The sequence below is a fragment of the Pipistrellus kuhlii genome, unplaced genomic scaffold (assembly GCF_014108245.1).
Source record: "Pipistrellus kuhlii isolate mPipKuh1 unplaced genomic scaffold, mPipKuh1.p scaffold_m20_p_3, whole genome shotgun sequence".
Taxonomy (NCBI): domain Eukaryota; kingdom Metazoa; phylum Chordata; class Mammalia; order Chiroptera; family Vespertilionidae; genus Pipistrellus; species Pipistrellus kuhlii.
The window spans coordinates 54113959-54131278 of record NW_023425529.1 but is presented as its reverse complement, the minus strand read 5'-3'; the positions used below and the strand labels follow the sequence as shown (position 1 = coordinate 54131278).

The 17320-nt window shown below is 41.8% G+C and overlaps 1 protein-coding gene and 1 pseudogene across 5 annotated transcripts in view; one reads left to right on the top strand and one right to left on the bottom strand.

The window, feature by feature from the left end:
- The window catches only part of GNS (glucosamine (N-acetyl)-6-sulfatase), a 47540-nt gene that overhangs the window by 15684 nt on the left and 14536 nt on the right, over positions 1 to 17320 (top strand). For all 5 annotated transcript variants that reach the window (XM_045588213.1, XM_045588214.1, XM_036458943.2 and 2 more), the window contains 5 exons: positions 438 to 536; positions 3070 to 3237; positions 4805 to 4887; positions 8610 to 8728; positions 10927 to 11030. In XM_045588213.1, the coding sequence (XP_045444169.1) occupies positions 438 to 536; positions 3070 to 3237; positions 4805 to 4887; positions 8610 to 8728; positions 10927 to 11030 (573 nt within the window). The remainder of the gene's footprint in view (positions 1 to 437; positions 537 to 3069; positions 3238 to 4804; positions 4888 to 8609; positions 8729 to 10926; positions 11031 to 17320) is intronic.
- LOC118731090 lies at positions 6730 to 6823 on the bottom strand (annotated as a pseudogene).

The following is a 17320-nucleotide window of genomic DNA, read 5'->3' as shown; positions in this document are numbered from 1 at the left end:
CTGGAGCTTTTATCTCCTTCCTGCTAGGGAACGCCAGCCAGGCACTCAGCCACCCCTCCTCTCCGGCTGCGTCCTCTCTGTGTGCGCCTCGTGTCTCTGTACCTTAGGCTTTTACTGCTCCTCTGATTTTCCTTCTAGTTTTCTCTTTCCTTCTTGTTGTAGAATTTCCAGTCAGTCGACTTTCCTGTAGCTCTGGGCAATGCCCATTTTATATTTTAGTTGTATTTTATTGAAATTGTTGTGTGCAGCTGTGGTTAGGTTTATTCCTGTGCAGCCATCTTGGATCCTCCAAAAATTCTAATTTAACATGACTTGTAAAATTATCTTTTTAAAATATCTTATTACTATTTAAATAGTATAAGTTAACCTAGCATGGTTTTCAGCTTTCATTGTATGTGTTGATGTCATTATAAATTTTACTTTCCTCTCTTTAATAGGAGAAGAATTCTAAGTACTATAATTACACCCTCTCTATCAACGGCAAGGCACGGAAGCATGGTGAGAACTACAGTGTGGACTACCTGACAGATGTTTTGGTGAGTCACCGAAGTTTTGTCCTGGCAGATTCGGCTAACATTAAAGACTTTGCCTAGAAAACCTTTAGTTATATTTGTTCATTTTGGTAATGTGAATGAATAATAACTTGATCTAGCTGCCAAAGAATAGTTCCAACTGATTAAAAATTTCTGAGAGTATACTTCTCTATATAGTCAGGCTCAAGTCTAATGTGCTTGAAATTCCTGCAACAAATCCCCACCCCCACCCCCACCTCATTTTTATTTTTTTAACTTGAGGTTTTACTTTGTAATGGTTTCTATTCTTGACCCCAGTTTTACTCACAAACTACCAGATGACAGCTTCATCATGCGGGTGTAGTGATAAGGATATGGGGGTTCTTCAGGCATTGTGTAATTATATATAAAAAATACCGAAATTGGGTGAATTGGGGCTTTTCTTTCCTGTCTAATGTATTTCTAATGATAACCCTTTTTAGAGTATTCAATTACCAAATATTTCAGCGTCACTTGTAGTGGGTTTTCAGCAGTAAATGAAGCAGAGTCCTTGATTCTGTGGAGGTAACTTTTTAGTAGCAAATTTTATTTATGCATATGTGTGTATGTGCACCATATTTATTTATTATCTTGTTAGATGATGATTAGTTAGAAAGAGGTGGCAGATTATAGGATTACTTAGATAACATTTAAGCATAATACTAATGTAGGTGAGCATGAGCTATAAAGATCATGGGAAAGAACGCCACAGACAAAAGGAATGAGTAGTGTCTGGGCACTCAAGTGGGAGTGTGCCTGGCATGTTGGAGAAACCACAGCTTTCTTACAAGGCAAGGGCAAATTGGTGGGCAGGGTGGTGATGGGAAATTGATGCAGTCAGTGCCTTTTGAGATTAGTGTTGGGACTAAATGAGGATATAAATCAACTAGAACAATTAAAAACATGACATGGATGTGGGATGCTTTCATTTTCATAAAGTATCTCCAAATAAGCAAATGAAAAATGTAAGTCCATATATATTTAAGCACTGGTGTGATTTATTTGGATTTAATATTACTCATCTGGCTTAGCTAGTTTACCTGGCAAAACTTGCAATATCTACATATTTTTGTAAGATTAAGGTAATTTAATCCACCTTTCCCACTGCTGTGAATTAGATTTACTCTTATTTTTATATTCCTTGAAGCATCAAATGTCAATACTGTAAGCTGCATTTAATGTAAGTTAATGCTAAAAGGGCCAAATTATTTCTTTCCAATGAGAGGCATAACATTTTTAATATATACATACTAGAAGCCCAATGCATGAAGATTAGTGCCTGAATGGCCTTTCTTTCCCTGGCTGTCACTGCCTTCGCTCTGACTGGAGCCACCTTTCCGCCTTCCTAGGCTTCTCAGAGGCCCAGAGCGGCCAGAGTGGTGCAGAATGCCTGTGTCATCGCCATGGCAATGACACAAGTGTCCTGCCCCGCCCCTGGCCCCTCAGCTCCCAGATATGCAAATTACCTGCCATCTTTGTTAGGTTAATTTGCATACTCCTGATTGGCTGGTGGGCATCATGAAGGTACAGCCAATTAGCATGTTACTCTTTTATTAAATAGATTTTTATTAAGTTTAGAGAGGAAGGAGGAGGGAGAGATAGAAACATCAGTGATGAGAGAGAATCATTCATCAGCTGCCTCCTTTATTCCCCACACTGGGGGTCAAGCCCACAATCTGGGAATGTGCCCTGACCAGGAATCTTAACTGTGATCTCCTGTTTCATAGGTCGATATTCAACCACTGAGCCATGCCAGCTGGGCCATAATACTTTTTTGATCATGTAAAATCATCAGGGGCTTAATTGCCCCTTAGGATAGTGTGCTCTTTGATTTTTTATTATAAGTATTGCCTAAAAGCTTTTTGTGGGGTCGAAACCTGAGTTCAAAATAAGACCACCGGAGGCTGATGATTGATTTAAAAAAGCAGGCAAGGAGTTATTGAAAAACTGGCCAGGATGGCCGCGAGAGCACCACATGCAGGTGGAGTCCACAGGACCACACTGTTCCAGGTGTAGGCAAGTCTTTTTAAAGGTCCAAACCACAGGAATTTTCCTTTGTTCTAAATTCCTGGGAACATTGGAATGTGGCCCTATCTTGCAATAGCCAATAATACAGAAGCAGAGCTCAGTGGTTAATCTCTAAAGGTTATCTACAGTTTCTACCTTTGAAGCTACTGAGTCAGTGGGAATCAATCTCCTATATTTCTGGTCCCAGGCACAGGAAAATTGCCTTAGCTCCAGGTCCCCACCTGGAAGCTGAGGTAACTACCCTATGTTTAAGCAGGTGCAGAAGCCAAAATATGGTAGCGACCCTTTTGGTTTTTACCCAAGTATGATTGCTACCATATTTCAAGCCTAATATTTGTTCCAACAGCACACTGGTCATTTGTGGCACAGGTTCTGTGCTGAAATTTGTTAAAAGCTAATATGACCCTGTCCCTTCTGTTTACCAAAGAACATGTATTAAGTCTGCAACTGATGGGTAGAGTAGGAGATGACAAATCTTTGTGTATGTCAGGCTAATATCTCCTTGGACTTCCTTGACTACAAGTCCAACTTTGAACCGTTCTTCATGATGATCTCCACTCCAGCACCTCACTCGCCTTGGATAGCTGCACCCCAGTACCAGAAGACCTTCCAGAACGTCCTCGCACCAAGGAACAAGAACTTCAACATCCATGGAACGGTAGTGTCCCTAATCCTAGTTAAGCCATATTCGATATAGTTAGCCAGTTAATGTACTTGTCAGGGAGCCTTTCAGCCATGTAGTTGATTTTCTTCCCAAATGCTCAAAGGTGATTACAGCTGTCCCTTATAAGATAGGTGGTATAATCTTGCTTCAGAAATACAGATAAGGTTCCTGCCATACATCCTGTGAGCAGCTAGAGAGTCCACAGGGAATATTAAAGACATGCATCTTCCTTGACTACAGGCTCTCCTAATAACATCTATGCTGGTTCTCTTCTGCCTGGCAGGGTTGACACGTGTCCCTTGGGGCCGAGTTGGGCTTGAAGCAGCCTCCTTTGGTGGCCCTCACGCATAGGAAGAAGAGGGGAGACACAATGTGACATGATGGGTAGGGAAATAAAATGGAGAAATGAGCCAGAACAGGGAATATAATGAAGGGCCACAATTTAAATTTTGCTTCATGTATCAGTTACTTATCCTTCCCTTGGCACAGGGATTGACTAGTCCAAGTATAGGATGCCTCTACTGCCCCATGCCTGTTTCCCAGAAATCTCCATTGCTTGTGAAGTGGTGGAAAAAATGAATCTTAAAGTTAGACTCAGCACTACCACCTTCTAGCTTAGTGACCCAAGATGCTAACAGTGAGCAAGATGCTAACTTACGTTGTTTATGCAACTGTTATATGGACTAAATGCAACTGTTATATGGACTAAAGCAGTGGTCGACAAACCTTTTGGATCTCATGGACCACCAGTGGTTCTTGGACTACTTGTTGGCAACCGCTACTCCTAAGGTTTCCTTAAACCAGTGGTCGCCAACCTTTCACACCTGACGGACCACCAGTGGTCCACAGACCACAGTCTGGAGACTGCTGGACTAAAGTACATAGAAACATCTAGGGTATCACCTGGAATATTGCAATCATGTGCTTGTTAGTATGATTTGAAAGCTGAGTGAGCTAAGTTTTAAACTAGAGAGCCATTCTCAAACTGTGTTCTAAAAAAATTGATAGCAGTTCCTATGACCAAGTAAGTGCAGAAACTTTAGGTTAAATAAGTCACTCTGCTATAGGATTCCTCAGAGTTATTCATGTTCTAACATGAATTTCCAGTTAGAGGACATGCTATATACCATCTCTCAAACATATGAAACATATTAACTAAAAAACACTTTGAGGATCATAGTTCGGGAGATAGCTTAGGGTTTCAAGACTAGGGAGGAAGGAGAAAATTAACAGCTTGTGTGAATGTTTTGTTTTTTTTAAAACTGACTTTTTTATTTAAATAAGAACCCTCCAGATTTGGACTTGAAGTTTTAGGAGATTGCTATGATGAGATTTTTCCCAACAGTTTAGGATGATCAATATCTTGGGCAAGAAAATAGAGGACAATAAAATGTTGAATGATAAGCAAATCTTAAGAGGAAGATAAAGTTAATATTTACCCTTTTGTAGTTTGGGTAAGAGACTCAAAGCTTATACTCAGAGTTATAAATTTAATTTTCTACTGAAGTAGTTTATTTGACTGGGTGACTTGGTGTTAACATTTTTTTCTTTTAAATTTTAGAACAAGCACTGGTTAATTAGGCAAGCCAAGACCCCAATGACTAATTCTTCGATACAGTTTTTAGATAATGCATTTAGGAAAAGGTAAGAGCTGCTACTTTCTCAACCTGTATTGTCTTAGAGGACTCTTCAAATCAGCCTATGAACAAGGAACTGTACCATGTGGTTATCTTTGAGACAAAATCAGAGGGTAACAAGTTGATGGGAGAGACTCTTTGCTTGATGGGGAGGGCATGTGTTGCCTCAGAAGCAAATATTCCTTTACATTTGGGGGTGTGAGGTGGCCTTTGTACCCTTAGACTAATTAAACACTCTGTTTTTATGACTTGTTAAAACATTGCAAACTGAAGCCATTTGCCTTTTGGTTTTTTTTTAAGTTTCCACCCAGCCAATGTGGCTCAGTGGTTGAGCGTTGACCTATGAACCAAGAGGTCAGGGTTCCATTCCCAATCAGGGCATATGCCCTGGTTTGGGGCTCAATTCCCAGTAGGGGGTGTGCAGGAGGCAGCTGATCAATGATTCTCTCTCATCATTGATGTTTCTATCTCTCCCTCTCCCTTCCTCTCTAAAACTATCTATCTTATCTATCTATTTATTTATTTATTTATTTATTTATTTATTTATTTTTATTTTTTTTAAGCTTCCTGTATCTAAGGAAAAGGTCAGTTTGTTAGGACCAGTCTCCCAATATTTGCATAAAACCCAAAGGCTTAGACTAGAGCAAATTATTTATCTTTGCTGTTTGTGATTTTCAAGAAATTTCCTAAGTCAGTTTTTCAAAAAATTTATTACTTAAATTGTAATCTATTACTTATTACCAGGGGTTGGCAAACACTTTCTGTAAAGGGCCAGATGGTAAATATTATAGGCTTGCAGGCCATATGATCTCTGTTGTAGCTGCTCAGCTCTGCTGTTGGAGTACAAAAGCAGGTCAAGACAGTACATGAATGAATGAGCATGGTTGTGTTTTAATAAAACCTTATGTATATATAAAAACAGACAGTAGTTGCTTAATGGGTCATTTCAGATTTGTAAACTGAAAAAGTTCTGGAAATCTCTCCCATTATGTGAATATATTTAATACTACTGACCTGTACAATTATATATTAAGATGGAAAATTTTATATTATGTGTTTTTTTACCACAATTTAAAAGCAAACAAAACAACAGACAATGGGCAAACTTTGGCGCATGGCTGCAGTTTGCCAGCCCCTAGTTTATTTTTTTATTTATATTTTTTATTTTAATAAATCTTTATTGTTCATATTATTACAAATGTTCCTCATTTTTCCCCCCTCCATTGCTCCCCTCCACCAAGTTCCCACCCCACCCTCTGCCCTTTCCCCACCCCTTATTGTCCTTATCCGTAGGTGCACAGTTTATGTTCAGTCTCTTCCCACACCCCCCACTCCCCTTTTCCCCGAGAATCGTCAGTTCACTCCCCTTCCATACCTCTGATTCTATTAAATTCACCAGTTAATATTGTTCATCAGGTTTTTTAATTCCCTTGGCTTTTAGTTTCACTTGTTGATGGTTAAGTATTTGTTGTTCATAATTTTTATCTTTATTTTCTTCCTCTTCCTAAAGAACCCCCTTCAGCAATTCATATAATTCTGATTTGGCAGTGATGAATTCCTTTAGCTTTTTTTTATTAGTGAAGCTCTTTATCTGGCCTTCGATTCTGAGTGATAGCTTTGCTGGGTAGAGTATTTTTGGCTGTAGGTTCTTGCTATTCATCAACTTGAATATTTCTTGCCATTCCTGTCTGGCCTGCATGGTTTCTGTTGAGAAATCAGCTGACAATCGTATGGGTGCTCCTTTATAGGTAACTACCTGCTTTGCTCTTGCTGCTTTTAATATTCTCTCTTTGTCTTTTGCTCTTGGAATTTTATTTTTATTTATTTATTTATTATTTATTTTTATTATTATGTTTCTTCTTATATGTATCAAAACTCATACTGAGCAGTGAGTTCTGGGTTGCAAAAGAGGCTTTATTTTTAGCACTTGTATGTAGTTTGCTCTTGGAATTTTAATTATGATGTGTCTTGGAGTGGTCCTCTTTGGATTCCTTTTGTTTAGGGTTCTGTGCGCTTCCTGGACTTATAAGTCTAATTCTTTCACCAGGTGGGGGAAGTTTTCTGTCACTATTTCTTTCAGTATGTTTTCGATATCTTGCTCTCTTCTTCTGGGACCCCCATAATTCTGATGTTGGTTCGCTTGAAGTTGTCCCAGAGGTTTCTTACATTATCTTCAACTTTCTGGATTCTCTTGCCTTCTAGCTTCTGCGGAGGAGTGTCTTCTGGCTCTTTATGTTCCAAATCTTTGACTTGATTCTTGCGATCTTCCATTCTGTTTTTAGGACTCTGAATAATATTTTTTATTTCAGACAATGTATTTTTTGTTTCTAGTTGATCCCTTATTATTTCTAGTTGATCCCTTTTCATATCCTCATAGGTCTTGTTTATTTTATCGGCCTTTTCTAGGAAATTCTTGAAAAACCTTATAAGCGTGGTTTTGAACTCTATATCTAGTTGCTTTTTGTCCTCCATTTCTTTCGTTTGTGATCTGTTTACTTGTCTCGGCATTTTGGCAGCTTCCCTGAGTTGGTAGCCTTAAAAGTCTCTGTGTTCAGCTTGTATGGGGCGGAGTTTCAGAGTGAAGCCTACAGTCTTGACTTCCGTCAGCCCCGCCCCATGAGGCTCCTGAGTCTCAGTTTTCCTCAGTGTCCTTTAGTACTCACTGCAAGCACCTCTGAGAGAAAGGTGCCCTCGAGTTTCACCCACTACCAAACAGTCTAGGCTCTCCCCCAATGAGCCTGGAACTGGGGTTCAGTTAAGTTGGAAGTAGAGTTGGAAGTGGGAGTAAGAGCAGTCTGGAGCTTTTGTCTCCTTCCCTCTCCAGCGGCACAGTCAACTGTCCGTTCTCTGCGAGCAATGTGCGCGCCTCCAGGACTTCCTTTCGCCGCTCCTCTGAGTTCCTGCCTTATAGCCCAGGCTCCCTCTGTATGAGCCTGTGTCCCCAGGGTCTCGCACAGAACTGGGGTTCAGTGCAGTCGGAGCTGGGGCTCAGCACAGTCCGGTGCTTTTATCTCCTTCCCGCTAGGGCAATCTGGCAGCAGAGTCAACAGTCCGTCCTCTGCTTGAAATGTGAGCTCCTCCAGGACTGCCTTTCTCCGCTCCCCTGAGGTTCCGCCTTACAGCTCAGACTCCCCCTCCTCTCCGGCTCCGTCCTCTCCGCGCACAACATGTCTCCGTACCTTAGGCTTTTACAGCTCCTCTGATTTTCCTTCTGGTTTTCTCTTTCCTTATCATAATAGAATTTCCAGTCAGTCGACTTTCCTGTAGTTCTAGATAATGTCCATTTTGTATTTTAGTTGTATTTTATTGAAATTGTTGTGTGAGGCTGCAGTTAGGTGTTTACCTATGCCGCTATCTTGGTTTCTCCATATTTAGCTTTTGCCAGCCCCTAGTTTAGATCACAAACACTGCTGGGGTCCATCTGAATTAATCTGTATTAATCAGTGCTGAGTTGACAACTTGCCCTCATCTCTGCTTTCATCAACAGTGATGATAAGTAATAAAACTAGTTATAAAAAGCCTCATTCATTTCTTTGGAAACAGTTCAATTTGGATTGAAGTAACTATTTTAAAGTGTTCTATTTTTTTTATTTTTTTTTTCCAATGAGGCATTTGAGGAAAGGAAATTTGGAAATTTCTGTCATTTCTGAGACAGTGGTTTTGAGGTTTTGCAGGTGTCCCTGTGCCATTTTCTTTGAGGTTCCATTGACCTCCTCTGTTCACATCCAGGTGGCAAACTCTACTCTCAGTTGATGACCTTGTGGAGAAATTGGTCAAGAGATTGGAGTTCATCGGGGAGCTCGACAACACTTACATCTTTTATACCTCTGACAACGGCTACCACACAGGTAAGGGGCGTGGGTGGGTGTTCCCGAGGCCTTTGGGAGGTGCCTTTCCTGTTTCACCCACCCAGGATCACTGGCAGGAGCTCTGGTGTCTGTAGAGCAGTTTAGTGGCCAGAGGGAAGATCTTGCCCTCAGGTCCCTCTGGTCAGAGGGCCAACTCATTGCCACATGGAGAAACCAGTTTCATTATTTGCTGTGTCATATGTTATATTACATGATGTTCCAGGAGTCGGGAGAGTGAGCTTGATGGGTTGGAAGCAGGATTTATGAAGGAGGTAAGAAGTTGAACAGGCCGAAACCGGTTTGGCTCAATGGATAGAGCGTCAGCTTGGTTGATACTGTTGTGTACTTGGGGATTTAAGGGTCCCGGGTTCGATTCCGCTCAAGGGCATGTACCTTGGTTGCGGGCACATCCCCAGTAGGGGGTGTGCAAGAGGCAGCTGATCGATGACTGTCTCTCATCGATGTTTCTAACTCTCTATCTCTCTCCTTTTCTCTCTGTACAAAATCAATAAAATATATTAAAAAAAAAAAAAAAAAAAAGAAGTTGAACAGGATTTTAAGAACAAGCAGACTTTAGAAAATAAGGGTAAGACATTTTACACAAAAGAGCAAGAGAAAATTGTCTGGGGTGGGGGGGCTCTTTTATTCGAAATTGTGAAATTTGGTGTGCGTGAGTGCACGCGCATATGTGAAGGTTTCCATTTTTGTGTGTGTGTGTGTTTTGTCTTTAAAACTGCAGGATGAGCCGAGACCGGTTTGGCTCAATGGATAGAGCGTCGGCTTGGGGACTGAAAGGTCCCGGGTTCGATTCCGGTCAAGGGCATGTACTTTGGTTGCGGGCATATCCCCAGTAGGGGGTGTGCAAGAGGCGGCTGATCGATGACTCTCTCTCATCGATGTTTCTAGCTCTCTATCTCTCTCCCTTCCTCTCTGTACAAAAAAAAAAAAAAAAATTAAAAAAAAAAAAAAAAAAAAAAAAAAAAAAAAAAATAAAACTGCAGGATGAACTTTCATCCTTTCTACTTGAACCTTTTGCAGGTTAAAAACCAATGTTTTCTTCTTTCCCCACCTATAAATTTCATAAACTTGAGTGGAATTAACCTGAGGCTTGCTTGTATAGAGCAGATTGGGCATTTAATCTATTGTGAATATTTTTAATACTTGAAGTAGAGACTAATAAAATAACCCCTATTATCCAGCTTCAGTTTCAGTTGCATGCGGCCAGTCTTTGGAATTCTTTCTACCTTACCCTAGTGTGTTGTTTATTTTAGCTAGAAGTTTTTGTAGAAACTCCGGAAATTGTGATTTCACACATCAACACTTGATTGTGCATCTGACTAGATTATTCTGTATCAGGATCTATACAAAGTCTGCATGCTACCTTTAGCTTTTGTGTGTCCTAAAAGCTGTCATTGCCACTGATTGGTTGGAAAAAATGGTCTTTTGCCCATTAGAATATCTGACATTCTGGCTTTTATCTTGTTTGTTTATACTTAGCGTTTCCTATAGATTGGTAGTCAGATCTAGGGTCTTAATAGAAATTCACATTTTCAGCAAGCATGCTTTCTTGTTGATACTGTTGTGTACTTCCTGTTGCATCCCTTCATGATGCCTCAGTTTCTGGTTGTCCCACTTTAGGGATGGTAGCATTGATTGATGGCCCGTGTGGTGTCAGCCTGTGCTGTGAATCTTTTGTGGTTAAAACTTCCATTGATGCTTAAATTCATTTTTCCCTCAGAAATTGCAAAATTTTGACTTTATAACTCTCTTCTTCCTTTTGAATTTATTAGCTGGAATTCCTCAGAGAAGAATTTTCCCTCAACTGTTCAGTTCTTTTGAAATGCAGTTTATTCAGGAAAGGCCAAATAAATGTTTTTGCCCTTTATTTAGCAGTTTTAGAATAATCTCATTCAGTTGAGTATCATAAATAAATTAGAATTTGTGTTACATACTTCCCAGTCACTCTTTTTCCTGAATTTGTCCTAATTTAGATCAGGGAGTCCCCCTAGACATTTATTTAAGGAAGATGAACTCATTGTTTCCTGCCTTGTAGTAATGAGACCCAGGCAAATTTAAGCCTCCTATTAAAGCACCATAATTAGATGAACTAAGTTGTTTTGTTTTTGTTGACTAAATAAATGTATATGCGTGACACTTCCATCTGGTATCTATCTTTACCCTATGCCTTTTGTTTTCAGGACAGTTTTCTTTGCCAATAGACAAAAGGCAGCTGTATGAGTTTGATATCAAAGTTCCCCTGTTGGTTCGAGGGCCTGGGATCAAACCAAATCAGACAAGCAAGGTAGGTGTCTGACAAGGCGATGCTGTTTATAGGTAGCACTTGCATGAGAAAATAAGACTGATAAGATTTCTCCTCCTATGAGATGAAAGCTGATTGATTTAAGATTGTGTAAGTGTCCCTGGAGAACAATGACTTTTTAAAAATACCTGACCATTCCTTATTAATTGTATCCCCCCCTCCAGATATGTTTGTATATATACACACGCGTGTACATTATATATAACATCAGCATGATGTCTTTTATTGAATTTTAAAAATTATAGTTAACATACAGTATATATTAACTTCAGGCATACAAGATTGCGATTAGACATTTGTATACCTTGAAGTAATCACCATGAGATAAGATTAGTACCCACCCTGTACCATCCATAGTTATAACAGTACTAGGGGTATGGTGCATGAAATTTGTGCACGGGTGTGTGTATATGAGGAGGAGAGGTTCGTGTCCCTCAGCCCAGCCTGCACCCTCTCCATTCTGGAACATCCCTATCACAATCCAGGACTGCTGCTCCCAACTGCTCGCCTGCCTGCCTTCCTGATTGCCCCTAACTGCTTCTGCTTGCCAGCCTGATCATCCTCTAACCCACATGTGTCAAACACAAGGCCCGCGGGCCAAATCCGTCCCACCAGGCCTTGCAATGTGGCCCGCACCGCGCTGTCATCACTGCACTCCGCTGCGTTTCCATCACAATGACAGTTTATGACTGTTCAGTAAACCATTCGGCCCGCAATTTAGGCTGGATTTTAGATTTTGGCCCCTTCTCTGATTGAGTTCGACACCCTGATTGATGCCCAACTGCTCCCCTGCCAGCCTGTTTGTGCCTAACTTCCCTCCCCTGCTAGCCTGGTCACCCCCAACTGCCCTCTCCTGCAAGCTTGGTCCCCTTCAACTGCCCTCCCCTGCAGTTGTGGGTCCCCCCCTACTGCCTTCCCCTGCAGGCCTGGGTCCCCCCAACTGTCCTCCCCTGAAGGCCTGGTCTCCCACAACTATTCTCCCCTGCAGGCCATCTTATGGTATCCATCTTGTGTCCACATGCGGTCAGCCATCTTTGACCACATGAGGATGGCCATCTGTGTGTTGGAGTGATGGTCAATTTGCATATTACTCTTTTATTAGATAGGATTATTGACTATAGTGCCTATTCTGTACTTTACCTACCTGTGACTAATTTTATAACTGGCAGTTTGTGTTTCATAATTTTTTGCTCTTCCCCTCACTATCTTTCCATCAGGCAACCATCAGTTTGTTCTCAATATTTATGAGTTTGTTTCTTTTCTCTTTTTTTGGTTTGTATATTTTGTATTTTAGATTCCACATGTAAGTAAAGTCAGACATTAGTTGTCTTTCTCTGTCTGACTTATTTCACTTGACATAATACCCTCTGGTTCCATCCATGTTGTTTCACCACCTCTTTTTTTATTTATTGAGTTTTGTTTGTTTGTTTTTACAGAGAAGAAAGGAGAGGGATAGAGAGTTAGAAACATCGATCAGCTGCCTCCACACTCCCAATTGGGTATGTGCCTGCAACCAAGGTACATGCCCTTGACCGGAATTGAACCTGGGACCCTTGAGTCTGTAGGCTGACACTCTATCCACTGAGCCAAACCAGTTAGGGATCACCACCTCTTCTTTATTCAGTAAACACCTGGTCTATTTTCATATGTTGGCAATTGTAAATAATGCTGAAGTGAACATAATGGTGCATATATCTTTTCAAATTACTGTTTTCACTTTATTTAGATAAATACCCAGAAATGTGATTGCTGGGTCATATGGTAGTTCTATGATTCATTTTTTGAAAACTCTCCATATGTTTTCCATAGTGAGTACACCAGTTTACAATCTCACCAACAATGCAGGAAGGTTCCTTTTTCTCCACATCCTCCCTCACTCACACTTGTTTGTTGATTTACTGATATTAGCCATTCTGAGAGGTGTGAGGTAATCTCTCATTGTGTTTTTGGTTTGCATTTCCTTGATGATTAGTGATGTTGAGCATCTTTACATGTGTCTGTTTGCTCTCTGTATGTCCTCTTCAGAGAAATGTCTGTTCAGGTCCTCTGCCCATTTTTAAATTGGATTGTTTGGTTTTTTGATGTTGAGTTGTATGAGCTCTTTATATATTTTGCATGTTAACCCTTTATCATATATACCATTTGCAAAAATATTTTCCCATTCAGTAGGTTGCCTTTTTATTTTGTTGATGGTTTTCCTTACTGTGCAAAAGCTTTTTAGTTTGATGTAGTTCATTTACTTATATTCTGTGTTTATCTTTGCCCTAGATGACATATACTAAAATTAATGTCAAAAAGTCCATTGCCTGTATAATTCTAGGTCTTACATACAAGACTAATTCATCTTGTGTTTATTTTTGTATATGGTGTAAAAAAAATGGTCTAATTTCATTTTTTGCAACTATCTATTCTGTTTTCCTAACATTTATTGAAAAGAGACTGCTTTACTTCCTTCTATATTCTTGCCTCCTTTATCATACACTAATCCTATATAATAAGTAGTTAATATGCAAATTGACAACCACTCCAACATACAACATGGCCACCCCCTATGGTCAAAGATGGCTGCCCCCATGTGGACACAAGATGGCTAGCAAGGGAGGGCAGTTATGGGCTATCAGGCTGGCAGGGGAGGGCAGTTGGGGGACCTGAGCCTGCAGGGGAGGGCCTCAATAGCTGCTGGGAGGTCATTGGGTGAGATTGACCTTCAGGCTGATTGGCTGTATCAATGGACAAGCTGCTGTGCAGAGGCTACCACCATGGAGGGGGAGTCACTCTAGCAGAGTCCAAGGCTGCCTGTCCGATATGTCACTTGTAGAGCCACTTGGGTGGGACTCTAGAGCATTCTGAAGCCAGCCAATGGTTCTTTGGGTCTGGTGCCTCTTTGGAGGGGCACCAGTGTGGGCTGAGGCCAGGTGCTACTTGCAGTCACTTGCATGCACTTGGGAGAGGCTGGTATGCTAGCCAAAGCTGGCTGCCACTTGTTCCAGGCTTGGGACTGTTTGGTTGGAGCTATACTGCAGGAGGCCATTTGTGCCAGATTTAGGGCCACTTGTTTGGAGCTGTGTCACAAACTAAGGCTGGTTGTCACTTTTGTCAGGCTCAGGGCCACTTAGTGGGAGCTACAGTTCGAGATGAGTCTGGCCATTGCTTGTGTGGGGCTTGTGGGGTTTTGGGAGAGTACTCAGTAAGTGCCAAGACCAGCTGCTTGAGTGGAGGGGATGGAGCTGGATCTGCTGGGTGAGTGGGTTGGGTGGGACAGGGTCTCGGGGATATGCTAGAGCAAGGCGAACAAGGGCACCCACCAATGCTTCTGTTTCCTGAGAGAGTGGTTCCAACCTCTGCCCCGCCAACCCTCACCCTAAAGTTAGTCTAATTTATTCCTCCTCATGTGGCTCAGGTGCTTCTTGAGATTCTGCCTCTGCACTGGAGCTTGGAGCAAGTGAGCTTTGTGTGAGCCCTTTATGATCAGCATCTTTGTCTCATAGCCCTTTATCTCGTACATGATCCCCTTTGGTTTTCAAAGCCAGATATTATGGGACTCTTCTTCCTGGCACAGGTGCCTTAGGCTGGGGAGCCCAGTAAGGGGCTTGGACCCCTCACTGCTCTGGGGAGAACTTTGTAGCCAATATGATCCTCCTGTTTATTAATCACTACACCGTGGGCATGGACCAGCCTGGTCTGTGTCTCTGTCACTCCTACCTGTCCCCAATATGGCTTCTTATCTGTGTCCATAATTATAGGACTCTGTTCAGCTCTTCTTCAGCTGGTTCTCCATGATGCTTGTTCTATAATTTAGTTGTAATTTGGATGTGTTAGTTGGAGGAGGTAAGTTCAGGATTTATCTTCTTCTCCATCTTGACTCTGCCTCTTTTTGTTTCTCTCTTGAGACTAGATCTTTACTTTGTTTTGGAGCAGCGACTCTCTACCCAGGAGCTCATCAAACTTAGCCTCTGAAGTTGTGAAAGGTTCAACATGTAGAAAGATTCTGGTTAACTCACTTGGGCTGGAATATGGATCCGTCCTCTGCTTTTTTCCCCCCTGAACTTCAGGAAGCTGGATTGGGGCCCACAGCCCTGTACAGATCTCCCCAGGCGTTATTGTGGGCAGATCCCCGGGGCCTTGCTCAAATGTGGTTCTGAGGCTGCCTTTCTGACCTGCTCCCAGGTGACGCTGGCCCGACCCCATTTTGGGTATAAGGCTATGGAAAGCATGTTTTCTGTGAATTTTGTTTCTCTCCATGGGATTCTTCCTCACTAATGCTTTTCTGCTCTATAGGTGTTCCCTCCTGGACCTGCATAATGCACCAGACTCTTTTGTTGTTATTTCCATTTGGTTTCCGTGTCTTTCCACACTTGCTACTTAATACTAAGGCACTTTGTTTCTGGAGGTCATGGGCACCTTGATTCAGAACTCTCTGGTCTAGTGCCAGGAGATAAAAATTGGTAGATGCTATTAGTTATGTCTTCTCTGACTCATTATTTTAGTCGTCTGTGAAACAAAAGAAAATGAGCAAATACATGATGTATGCTAAAGTTGGGAAACGGGCCAGACTTTCTGGGTATACTTTAGTTTAATTTGGGAGTTTAATGTTTACTTTGTTTAAATGTCTGACATTCACTTATTTCCTCTCACAATGCTCTTGATGGAATTCTGTTCAAATTCTGTCTGAAAGGTAAAATGGCCTTCATAATTGCCTTTGAGTTTTCTTTTCCTTTTAAGATCCATATTCCTAGAGCCAGTCAGTTCCCACTACAAATTCAATACCCTCTACAGAGGCCTCTTTTTACAAAGGAGATAGGCAAGTTTGGAAGACCCCATTAAATCTTAAAAAGCATTTTATTGATCTTGGTGCTGGGCGCTGATTGAGGAAAATGCTAGCAGCTGTGTGCCTTTCCCAGGAGCAGGGCTGCGGGGCCCTTTCTGACCGAGCGGGAAGGAGGCTGAGTGAGAGCAGAGTGCAGTGTGGCAGCCAGCTGCCCATGGGACGAACTGGTCCTTTTTTCTTCAAGTCAGCAGTGCCATCTAAATGTCAAACTGAGAAACTTCACCCTCTCTAAGCAGTGTAAATGAGGCCTGCTTCCTAGGAAGCCATTTTAACAATAACAACTAGGTAGCATTTACTGAATGCTTAGTATGTGACAGGTGCTATTCTAAATGTATTACCTGCATCAACTCATTTTACCTTCACAGTCTTATGAGATATAGTTACTAATAGTCCCATTTTACAAATGAGGAAACTGAGGTACAGAAGTTAAGTGGTTTGCCCAAGATCATGTAGCTAAAATATATCAGAGCCCTGTTACTTGAATTTGTTCAGTCTGATTCTAGAGTCCAGGCACTTAACAGTTACACTGTAGCTCAGACAGCAAGTGTTTATGAAGTATATTGTGCCAGCACTCTGTGCCTGGAGCGTTGGGTACACAGCAGTGAGCAGTCCGGGAAGATCCCCCTTAACTTCCTGTGTCAGGGAGAGCCAGATACTGAGTTATAATTGTCAGTGAAAGCAGCTGTCAGAGCAGAGACCTGGGTGCTGAGAGGATTTAGTCATACAGAGATCTGCGGGAGGGTGTCCTGGCAGAACAGTAAATGTGAAGGCACAGACGTGAGAAAGAGCTGGGCTTGTGCAGGGACTGAACTGCTTTCACTTCCTAAGTGAACCGCTTCTCTCACCTCCTTGCCTGTCTTTGACTGTTCCTTCCATCTGGAATGCCCATCTCATGCCCTCTGACCAGGCTACGTTAATCGTCCTTTAGGGCTTCCCTCCGGGAGGTCAGTGCCCCTGTCCCCAGATAAGGTAGGTGACCTTCCCTTGTTCCTGGCCTCACACCTACCATACCTTTCTGAGTCTCTTTTTTACTCTCGGATTTCCTAGAAGAGAGAGGCATTATCTAAACTTAGAATACCCAATTCTTAACATTGGGGGACACCTGAGTTAGTTGGATGGCTATTACCAAGGTCACTTAGTAAGTAGCAGACCAGGACTGGAAATGAACTATACCTATTCTCAAAATCCATTTTTCACCTTCTGTGCTGACAGTTGTAGTTTGAGAAGCATGAAACGCCCAGCTTTCATCCTGCGCAGAGAATGTCAGAGACAGTAGGTGATTCATCATGTGTTGGCAGCACGGTTGTCTCGGTGCCAGTTGTTCTGCATAATGAACCGAGCTGTCAGCAGCCTGATGGTGAAAAAGGGCACATGTGACCAGTGGGTTTAGCTGTGTAATGGCTGTTCAGGAGAGCAGGGGCAGATGGTATGTGTGGTTTTCCAA